This window comes from Nicotiana tomentosiformis, chromosome 8 (assembly GCF_000390325.3).
Source record: "Nicotiana tomentosiformis chromosome 8, ASM39032v3, whole genome shotgun sequence".
Classification (NCBI taxonomy): Eukaryota; Viridiplantae; Streptophyta; class Magnoliopsida; order Solanales; family Solanaceae; genus Nicotiana; species Nicotiana tomentosiformis.
This window is the reverse complement of record NC_090819.1, coordinates 27,967,191-27,978,947: the sequence shown is the minus strand read 5'-3', so window position 1 is coordinate 27,978,947 and position 11,757 is coordinate 27,967,191. Positions and strand designations below refer to the sequence as shown.

The 11,757-nt window shown below is 42.2% G+C and overlaps 1 protein-coding gene across 1 annotated transcript; it reads left to right on the top strand.

Annotated features, from left to right (window-relative positions):
• Positions 1-8,641: 8,641 nt before the first annotated feature.
• Positions 8,642-10,752, top strand: LOC104107714 (UDP-glucuronate 4-epimerase 3-like). The gene has a single exon (XM_009616591.4). It carries the CDS (start codon positions 9,089-9,091, stop codon positions 10,397-10,399), a length of 1,311 nt encoding a protein of 436 aa, XP_009614886.2. The 5' UTR covers positions 8,642-9,088; the 3' UTR covers positions 10,400-10,752.
• The last annotated feature ends 1,005 nt before the right edge of the window (positions 10,753-11,757 follow it).

Here is an 11,757-nt window from a genome sequence, read left to right as displayed (position 1 = left end):
GCTAGGGGTGGAGCTTAGTCAGTTAGGGATCACCCGAGAGGGAGAGGCATATCAGGGGGTGGCCAGGCCCGTTTTTATGCCCTCCTTGCCAGACCAGATGCTATTGCTTCAGATGCTGTGATTACAGGTATTGTCTCAGTTTGTCACAGAGATGTCTCTGTATTATTTGACCCTGGTTCCACTTATTCATATGTTTCCTCGTATTTTGCTCATTTTCTGGATATGCCCCGTGAGTCTTTAGTTTTATCTGTTCATGTATCTACTCTTGTAGGTGATACTATTATTGTGGACCGCGTATATCGATCATGTGTGGTGACCATTGGGGCTTTGGAGACCAGGGTGGATATTTTGCTGCTCAGTATGGTCAATTTTGATATGATATTGGGTATGGATTGGTTGTCTCCATGTCATGTTGTTCTAGATTGTCACGCTAAGACCGTGACATTGGCGATGCCGGGGTTGCCAAGGGTTGAGTGGAGTTGTTCTATAGAGTATGTACCTAGTAGGGTGATTTCATATTTGAAGGCTCGGCGTATAGTTAAGAAGGGTTGTCAATCCTATCTGGCTTTTGTGAGGGATATTAGTGAATACACCCCTACCATTGATTCTGTTCTGGTGGTCCGTGATTTTATGGATGTGTTTCCTGCAGACCTGCCGGACATGCCGCCTGGCAGGGATATTGACTTTGGTATTGATTTGGTGTCAGTCACTCAGTCCATTTCTATTTCACTGTATCGTATGGCACCGGTGGAGTTGAAGGAGTTGAAGGGACAGCTTCAGGAACTCCTTGATAAGGGGTTTATTCGGCCTAGTGTGTCACCTTGGGGTGCACCAGTGCTATTTGTGAAGAAGAAGGATGGTTCCATGAGGATGTGCATTGATTACAGGCAGTTGAACAAGGTCACAGTCAAGAACAAGTATCCTTTGCCTCGTATTAATAATCTATTTGACCAGCTCCAGGGAGCGAGGGTGTTCTCCAAGATTGATTTGCGGTTTGGGTATCACCAGCTGAAGATTCGGGATTCAGATATTCTTAAGATAGCTTTCAGGACCCGATATGGCCATTATGAGTTCTTAGTGTTGTCTTTTGGGCTGACCAATGCCCCAACAACGTTCATGCATTTGATGAACAGTGTATTCCAGCCCTATTTGTACTCATTCGTTATTGTATTCATTGATGACATCCTTGTGTACTCTCGTAGCCAGGAGGAGCATGCTCAGCATTTGAGGATTGTATTGCAGAGATTGAGGGAGGAGAAGCTTTATGCAAAGTTCTCCAAGTGTGAGTTTTGGCTCGGTTCAGTAGCATTCTTGGGGCACGTGGTGTCCAGTGAGGGTATTCAGGTGGATCCGAAGAAGATAGAGGCGGTGCAGAGTTGTCCTAGACTGTCCTCAGCCACGGAGATTAGGAGCTTTCTTGGTTTGGCGGGCTATTACCGTGGCTTTGTGGAGGGATTTTCATCGATTGCATCGCCCTTGACCAGATTGACCCAAAAGGGTGCTCCATTCAGGTGGTCGGATGAGTGTGAGGAGAGTTTTCAGAAAATCAAGATTGCTTTGACCACAGCTCCAGTGTTAGTTCTGTCATCAGCTTCAGGTTCTTACACCGTGTATTGTGATGCCTTAAGGATAGGTATTGGATATGTTCTGATGTAGGAGGGTAGGGTGATTGCCTATGCCTCACGCCAGTTGAAGACTCATGAGAAGAACTATCATGTCCATGATCTTGAGTTAGCAGCTATTGTTCATGCCTTAAAGATTTGGCGGCACTACTTGTACGGGGTTCATTGTGAGATATATACTGATCACCAGAGTTTGCAACATCTGTTCAAGCAGAAGGATCTTAATTTACGTCAGTGGAGATGGTTAGAGCTTCTTAAAGACTATGGTATCACTATTTTGTACCATCCGGGGAAGGCCAATGTAGTTGTCGATGCCTTGAGCCGCTGGGCAGAGAGTTTGGGAAGCCTAGCATACCTTCCAGTAGCTGAGAGACCCTTGGCATTGGATGTTCAGGCCTTAGGTAGTCAGCTTGTCAGATTGAATATTTCGTAGATGAGTCGGGTGTTGGCTTGTGTGGCCTCCAAGTCTTCTCTTTATGACCGTATCAGGGAACGCCAGTATGATGACCCCACTTGCTCGTTCTTCAGGATAGGGTTCAGCGAGGTGATGCTATGGATGTGATTATTGGTGATGATGGCGTGTTGAGGATGTAGGGCCGGATATGTGTGCCCAATGTGGATGGGCTTCGGGAGTTGATTATTGAGGAGGCCCACAGCTCGCGGTATTCCATCCATCCAGGTATCGCGAATATGTACCAAGATTTGAGACAGCACTATTTGTGGAGGCGAATGAAGAAAGATATAGTTGGTTTGTGGCTCGGTGTCTCAACTGCCAGCAGGTTACCCGGGTGGCTTGCTTCAGAGGTTAGAGATCCCAGAGTAGAAGTGGGAGCGGATCACCATGGATTTCGTAGTTGGGCTCCCATGGACTTCGAGAAAGTTTGATGTTATTTGGGTTATTGTGGACCGACTGACCAAGTCTGCATACTTCATTCCAGTTGGTACTACTTACTCTTAAGAGCGGTTGGCTGAGATTTACATCCGAGAGAGTGTTCGCCTTCATGGTGTCCCAGTTTCCATCATTTCAGATAGAGGCACACAATTTACATCGCAGTTTTGGAGGGCCGTGCAGCGAGAGTTGTGTACTCAGGTTGAATTGAGCACAACCTTTCACCCTCAGACGGACGGACAGTCCGAGCGCACTATCCAGATATTGGAGGACATGTTACGTGCCTGTGTCATTGACTTTGGGGGTTCATGGGACCAGTTTCTGTCGCTCGTGGAGTCTGCATATAACAACAGTTATTAGTCGAGCATTCAGATAGCTCCGTACGAGGCTTTATATGGGAGGAGTTGTAGATCTCCAGTAGGATGGTTTGAGTCGGGTGAGGCTAGGGTCTTGGGTACAGACTTGGTCCAGGATGCATTACACAAGGTGAAATCGATTCAGGAGCGGCTTCACACGGCGCAGTCTAGGCAGAAGAGCTATGCGGACAGGAAGGTTCGTGATGTGTCTTTCATGGTTGGGGAGAAGGTTTTGCTGAAGGTATCACCCATGAAGGGTTTTATGAGGTTTGGGAAGAGGGGCAAGTTGAGCCCCCGGTTCATTGGGCCTTTTGAGGTGCTTCAGAGGATAGGGGAGGTGGCTTACAAGCTTGCCTTGCCACCCAGCTTGTCGAGTGTGCATACAGTGTTTCACGTTTCTATGCTCCGGAAGTATATTGGAGATCCGTCCCATGTTTTGGATTTCAGCACGGTTCAGTTAGATGGTGATATGACTTATAAAGTGGAGCCGGTGGCCATTTTGGATCGGCAGGTTCGGAAGTTGAGGTCAAAGAAAATAGCTTCAGTGAAGGTGTAGTGGAGAGGTCAGCCTGTGGAGGAGGCCACCTGGGAGACCGAGCGGGAGATATGGAGCAGATATCCACACCTATCTGAGACTCCAGGTATGTTTCTAGACCCGTTCGAGGACGAACGTTTGTTTAAGAGTAGGAGGATGTAACGAACCGGCCGGTCGTTTCGAGAGTTATAGCCCTATTTCCCCCATTCCTGCTTCTTTTGTGTTCTTCAGCTATATTATGATATGTCGGGTTAGTTGGTTTGGGTCCGGAAGGAATTCGGAGTGAATTGAGACACTTAGTCTCTTTATTTGAAACTTAAGTTGGAAAAGTCAACCGGATGTTGACTTATGTGTAAATGATCTCAGATTTGAATTTTGATGGTTCTGTTAGCTTCGTTAGGTGATTTTGGACTTAGGAGCACTTCCGTAATGGGATTTAGAGGTCCGTAGTAGAATTAGGCTTGAATTGACAAAAGTTAGAATTTTGGCAATTTTGGCCGGCAGTGGAAATTTTGATATCGGGATCGGATTGGATTTCTGGAAGTTGGAATAGGTTCGTGGTGTCATTTTTGACTTGTGTGTAAAATTTGAGGTCAATTGGGCGTGGTTTGGTAGGTTTCGGCATCGTTTGTGGAATTCGGAAGTTTAGAAGTTCTTTGGCTTGAATCCGGGGGTAATTTGGTGTTGTGATGTTGTTTTGAGTGATTCGAAGGTTCGACTAAGTTCGTATGATGTTATGGGACGTGTTGGTATGATTGGTTGAGGTCCCAAGGGACTCGGGGTGATTCCGGGTGGTTAACGAAAGGTTTAGAACTTGAAAAATTCAGCTGAAGCTGCTGCTACTGGTGTCTTCTGCACCTGCGGAGTGGGAGCCGCAGGAGCGACTGAGGAGCCGCAGGTGCGGCCATAGAGGACTTGAGCAGGAACCGCAAGTACGAAGGTATTCCCGCACCTGCGAGAGTCGCAGATGCGGGTAGGCATGCGTAGGTGCGAGAGAGAGAATCCGCAGGTGCGAGGTAGTTTCCGCAACTGCGATGATCGCAGATGCAGTCGGGAGTCGCAGAAGCGGTCCAGGGGTTTTAAGTAACTTTCCGCAGAAGTGGAGATGGGTCCGCAGATGCGGCGTAGTAGAAGCGACAAAAGGACCGCAAGTGCGGTTTCACTAGGCAGAATGTATAAATAGAGGACTTTGACATTTTTCCTCGTTTCCACAATTTTGAACTCGGACTTTGGGGCTTTTGAGGTGATATTTGAAGGAAATTCAAGGCTATTCACTGAGGTAAGTTCCTTGAGCCTAATTATCCTTAGTTATGGTATTTTTCCGTTGATTTCTCACCTAATTAGTGGGGTTTTAGAGTGAAATTGGGGGTTAGGGCTTGGGATTTTGGAGAGTGAATTTTGGGGATTTGAGAGACAAATGATGTCGGATTTTAATGAATTTAGTATGGTTAGACTCGTGAGTGAATGGGTTTTCGGGTTTTGTGATTTTTGTCGAGTTTTTGATAGCTTTCTTGTGGGATTGATCCCTTAAACCTATTGTAATGGTGTTGTACTGATTATGACTAGATTTGGAGCATTTGGAGGCCGATTCGAGAGGCAAGGGCATTGCGGAGTAGGATTTCTGCGCGGTTGAGGTAAGTAACAGTCTTAAATCTGGTCTTGAGGGTATGAAACCCCGAGAAATTCATATGATGTGGATATTTAGAGGTGATGCGCATGCTAGGTGATGGGCGTGTGAGCGTGCACCGTGTGGGATTGAGACTTGGTCCGTCCCGGGAGACTGTAAAGTTGAATAGCCATTTTTATTACTTGTTTTTCCTTGTCTTGAGCAATTGACTGCCTTTCATGTAAGCAACCATGCTTGGGCCATATGATATCACTGTTGGGACCTGCAATGGTCGTATACTTGTTGAATTGACTACTAAATTGTTGTCTTGTACTCAGTCACCGTTTGCTTATACATTATATCTCAGCTCTCTCTCATGCCTTGCTTAATACTTGTTATATTCTCCGTTTGGGCGTTTATTGTGATATTCATGAGGCTGGAGAGGCTAGTGACGGATATAGGTCCTGAGTGCCGGGTTGAGAGTTATGTGAGATATATTGGATCGGGTTGCAAGCCGCAACAAGCCTTCGGGCCATGTTATCGGATCGGGCTGCACGTCGCAGCAGTATTGGGTCGGGCTAGACGCCGCAGCAATATAGCGTTTGGGCTGTAGGAGCCCCTTCGGAGTCTGTACACCCCCAGTGAGCGTAGGTACCTATTGAGAGTGTGTATTGAGGGTTGAGAGCTGAAAGTATGAGCTGTTGAGATGAGTTGAGTGACTGCTGCCTCGGTAGGCTGTACTTGCTTTTATTTATTGTTGCACTTAGTTGCTATCCGATGTTGTTGTGAAATTTCTGGAAGATTCATATCTGTTTTACTTGGGCTCGAACTGATTTGACTTATACCACTGGATTTGAAAGCATGTTCACTCGTTACTGAAAACTTTTGATATGAACTGTATTTTTTTATAGCTCGTCATTGCTTCTCAGTTCCTTATTTAATTCTGTTACTTGCTGAGTTGGTTGTACTCATGCTACACCCTGCACTTCATGTGCAGATCCAGGTGTGTACGGTTCTGGCGATTGCTGAGTTCGTGCGCGGGCTGATTATCGGAGACTTACGAGGTAGCTGTCGGCGTCCCCAGTCTTTGTTTCTCCTTTCTTATTATCTTTTCTCTCTTGTATTGCCATTTGGCACAGACTGTAGTAGACTCTGATTCTAGATTGGTTATTAGATGCTCATATCTTAGTGATACACCGATGTCGGGCTATTTTTTCGCACTTATAATTTGGGTTGTATTCCCCGTTCTTATGAAAAACTCCTGTTATTTTAAATGCCTTAATTCATTTTTGTTAAGTTTGAACGTGGTTTTGGAAAGGTCGGCTTGCCTAGTATCGCGATAGGTGCCATCACGACGGGTTAGGTTTTGGGTCGTGACAACGTTCGCGAAGGTCTAGCCCGCCTCACCTCCGCGTTTGCGAGACTGGGCTCGCGTTCGTGTAGAGTTACCTCAACTCCCTTGCCCCGGCTATCTAACGCTACATGTTCACGTGTGGCTGGTCGCGTTCGCGTAGAGCAGGCCCCCCAATTCTCCGCGTTCACGACCAAGCTTTCGCGTTCGCGTACAACAAAACCTCCCCCAGCCCAGTTTACCCTTCGTGATCGCGGGAGTATATTCGCGACCACGAAGAAGGAAAGACCAGAAACCAACAGAAGTGAAAACCAGCAAACTTTCTAAGTTCTAATCATCCCGTAGCCTATCCGAAACTCACCCGAACCCTCGGGGTTCTAAACCAAAAGTGCACACAAGTCCAAAAATATCATACGAACTTGCTCGCATGATCAAATAGCCAAAATAATACCTAAAACTATGAATCGGACACCAAATCAAATGAAATTTTTAAGAAAACTTTAAAACTTCTATTTTCACAACCGAACGTCCGAATCACGTCAAATCAACTCTGTTTCTCATCAAATTCGACAGACAAGTCATAAATATTATAGTGGATTTGTACCGTGCTCCATAACTAAAATACGGACCCGGTATCCACAAAACCAAATATCAATAAATTCTTAAAATCATTAAACCTTCAACTTCTAATTTTTCATCAAAATTCCATATCTCGAGGTATGGACTTCGGAATTTGATTCCGGATATACGCTCAGGTCCCAAATTATGATACGGACCTACCGGGACCATCAAAACACAGATCCGGGTCCGTTTACTCAAAGTATTGACCAAAGTCAACTCAAATGATTTTCAAAGCAATATTTCATATTTTTCACAGTTTTTAATATAAAAGCTTTTCGGAAACACGCCCGGACAGCGCACGCAACTCAAAGAGGGTAAAAATGAGATTTTTAAGGCTTCAGATTACAGAATTAGGTTTTAAAATATAAGATGACCTATCGAATCATCACAATTAAATATACAAAAGAATGTATATTTTACTTGAAAAGGCGAAAAGGTAAAGATACACCGCACCTATAGCATGACTATGATGGAACGTACTTGGATATGTAAATATAATATTCTAGCTACTAATTATTTAAAACTAAAATCAATAATAATATAAAGTTATTATTAAACAATCGAAAATCAGATAAAAAGTTAATAATACTCTGTATAATACAAGTAGCCTAAATAGAGTCTTAAAAATAATATCTAAAATGGAGGGATGCCAAAAGAATTTTAAAATCAAAAACTAACTTGAAGAGAATAAATTAAAGAATTGAAGGACAAAATTCTTAGCTTTGTAATCTTTTATTTTGGAGACAAAGATCTAAAGTGTATTTGTTACTACTTGTAAACAACACAACGAAAAGAATATAAAATTAGAATTTAGTTTGAGAAATTACTATGAGTTAAAATTTGGATATTTAAGTTTTTAAAAAGTATTGCTAAGCAATTTTTGCTCAAATTTAAAAAAGTTATCAGGTTTATGCCCCAAATGAACGCCCTGAACATTGGGACTTACACTTAAGCGAATGTCCGGAAGGTTGACGCTAACGCTCCATGATACTTACGCCCGTTAATACGTCTTGGTGCGTTTTTGGTAAGTCTTTGGATATTTAAGTTTTTACAAAGTATTGCTAAGCAATTTTTGCTCAAATGTGAAAAAGCTATCGGGCTTATGCCCCAAATGAATGTCCTGAATATTGGGGCTTACACCTAAGCGAATGCCCGGAAGTTTGAGGCTCGCTCCATGACACTTACGCCCTGCTAATACGTCTTTGGTGCATTTTTTTGTAAGTCTCGCCCGAGGACTCTGGCCAAAATTAAGACATTGTATATAACTCCTATATACCTATCTCACTTTCTCCTTTTAACGATGAACCCTTTTCTCGCTCGGAATCCCCCCTCATCACCCAGAAAAGTGGGGGGGGGAGGGGGGATACAATAGGTAACGATAGATTTAGCAATTTAACGAACATTAATGAGTCAAAAAAATGACGCTGCGGAGGAACTATTAATTGAGACACGCTAATTAAATAATTTAATTTAAAGTCATAACTTTGATTGCAACATATCTTGGGGAGTAGGGTAATGATCGAAATATAGAGTTGCAGAATCTTGTTAATCTGAATTTTAATACTTTTGGAAGGTAAATCTTTAATTAATTACAGTCTTGTTTGACTCTCATCTTGATTTCCTTATTAGTCCACCCCAAATCTTTCTATCATTCCGTTTTAATAAATTCTTCAAACCTCATTCTTCCTCCTCTCCTATTAGTTCCCAATCTCTCTCTTTCTCTCTCGTCACCCATTTCCTTAATCAATCATCATCTTCCTTCTGTAAAAACCAAAGCCAAAGAAGCCCCACAAATGTAAAACCACTATCCTCCAACAGTCCTTTCAAGAAAACCATTAGATTCCCATAAATAAAGGACTTAAAGTTCCATATTATCCAGCTCCCTTCATTCCCACCATTTTTTCCTCATTTCTTCTTTTCTCCATTTCCACAACCCAAAAAAAATAAATCAAATCTTTCACAAAAATGGGTGGAAAAAAGGAGGAAATTTTCAAACTCTAACACTTAGCTTTTTTCAAGAAAATCCAAGAAAGTTGCTTATTTTGCCTTGAAAACAAGAGATACCCAAATTGGGGTAAGCTCAAATCTCCAAGATTTCCCAAGAATAAATGTCCCAAATGAAGCACATTGACAATATCCCATCAACTCCTGGAAAGTTCAAGGAAAAATCCCCTTACAATAGGCTAAGGCTCCATTTTTCTTTAACCAAGCTCACATTTTGGTCATTTGTGTTCTTGGGGTTGATCTTTGTATTCTTTTTCAGATCACCATCTTCTTCTTCATCATCCCCTGCAGCTTCAGATCTCTCAAGGAGATCTCTTAGAACCAGCTCTTATGATGGTCCAGCTTGGGAGAAAAGGATTAAAGCTTCAGCTAAAGTCAGGTCACATTCTGGTATTTCGGTTTTGGTAACTGGTGCTGCTGGTTTTGTTGGGACTCATGTCTCCGCTGCCTTAAAACGTCGCGGTGATGGCGTTGTGGGGTTGGATAATTTCAATGATTATTATGATCCAACACTGAAAAGAGCCCGGCAAGCTCTTTTAGAGCGCACCGGGGTCTACATTGTAGAGGGCGACATCAATGACGTCGCCCTCTTGAAGAAATTATTTGATATTGTTCAATTTAGTCATGTTATGCATTTGGCTGCACAAGCTGGTGTTAGGTATGCCATGGAAAATCCTGGCTCATATGTGCATAGTAACATTGCTGGTTTGGTTAATGTTCTTGAAGTTTGCAAAAATGCTAATCCGCAACCTGCTATTGTGTGGGCATCATCTAGTTCTGTATATGGCTTGAATACTAAAGTGCCCTTTTCAGAAAAGGATAGGACAGACCAACCTGCTAGTTTATATGCTGCAACTAAAAAAGCTGGTGAGGAAATTGCACATACCTATAATCATATATATGGGCTTTCACTAACTGGATTGAGATTTTTCACGGTTTATGGACCGTGGGGTCGGCCAGACATGGCTTACTTCTTTTTCACAAGGGATATTTTGAAGGGAAAGTCAATTCCCATCTTTGAGGCAGCTAATCATGGCACTGTTGCTAGGGACTTTACCTACATTGATGACATAGTAAAGGGTTGTTTGGCGGCATTGGACACTGCTGAAAAGAGCACGGGAAGTGGTGGGAAGAAGAAAGGCCCTGCTCAATTGAGGGTGTTCAATTTGGGCAATACTTCCCCTGTGCCTGTTTCTGATCTTGTTAGCATTTTGGAGAGGTTGCTAAAGGTAAAGGCTAAAAGATCGGTGATGAAGTTGCCAAGGAACGGCGATGTGCAGTTTACTCATGCAAATATAAGCTTTGCCAAAAGGGAGCTTGGATATAAGCCTACAACAGATTTACATACTGGATTGAAGAAATTCGTTCGATGGTACCTCAGTTACTATGGCGATGGTAAGAAGAGTGCACAATGATACATTCTTTCAGTTATGTGGTAGGAGTTCAATTTCTTGTTCATTTTGATTCTTGTTATTGTTTTCAGCATATGTGCATTGCCCCCCATTTTCTTGCTCTCATATATGATGCGATAAAAGGAGCATATCCGATCCCACGATGAAGTAGTTGTGTGATAGTTGGACATTGTTTTTATGGCAATTTATTTTGTATCAAATGCAACCTGAAACCAACTTTTGCCACTTCCAGGAATGCCACTGTTGTAGTTTTATAGAATTCATGATTGATAGAAAACTGCTGATTATGGACAGTGGACATGTACCATCTTTATTACATTATAATAAAAGTACCACATGATAGTTCCATATTTGAATTCTTTTTGTGTATATCACATTTGGTTGGAATGTCTCTCGCTTGTTGGAGTATGATCTTGTGTTCTAAGGGGTCGTTTGGTATGATGGATAAGCAAAAATAATCCTGGGATAAAAATTTAGTTTCGTCTTATCCCTTGTTTGGTTATTAAACCTGGGATAAGTTATCCCAGGATTAAAAATAGTACCGGGATAACTTATACCTGCCAAAGGGTGGAATAGCAATCCCAGGATGAAACAATAAAATTGACAATCCCATGATTAATACAACATACCAAACAGTCAATGAGAAATAATACCAGGATAACTAATTCCAGCATAATTAATCCCAGTATAACTAATCTCAACATAACTAATCCCAACATAACTTATCTTCAAACCAAACGACCCCTAAGTGTGCCGATTTGGTTAATCCATTATGCACTAGTATTTAGATATCTATTCCCTTTCTGATCTTTGAATCAATCATTCCCTCTACATGATTTCTGAAGTTAGACATCTTATTTTGGCTCTCAGATGAAAGATTCTACTATTTTTAAAAGTTAAACCGTTTAGAGTCATTATATAAGATGATTGCATTGGTTCTTTTTACTATGCTTTCTATAGTTTCTTTCTGGAGAGGGGAAAGAAAAAACCATTTGAAGCTGCAAATGTAACATATACCTAACAATGATGCTTTATTGGTAATAGTTGCAACATACACCAAAAATGACAAATTATGAAATCATTTTTCCTATGGTAGCACAAGAGAAGAGCGATTACAGATATCATCATCTTGTTAAGAAACCAGAAGAAGTGAAATCCCAACTCCAGCACTTCTCTAGCCTTCTTTCCTTTTCAAATTAATATTTGTACAACATTGTTGCTGGCTTATAAGAAATCTTGTCCTCTTTTTCCCAGAAACGAAAAAATGAACGGCTCCTGTTTTTCACTCTGCCCTTTTACACAATGATGTTGGGGGAAAAACAGGACAATGATGTGGAAGAAGAAGGAAATGTGAGTACATG

Bases quoted from the DNA above. Each gene is read 5' to 3' on its own strand.
- LOC104107714 (XM_009616591.4), top strand. From the start codon at position 9,089: ATGTCCCAAATGAAGCACATTGACAATATCCCATCAACTCCTGGAAAG.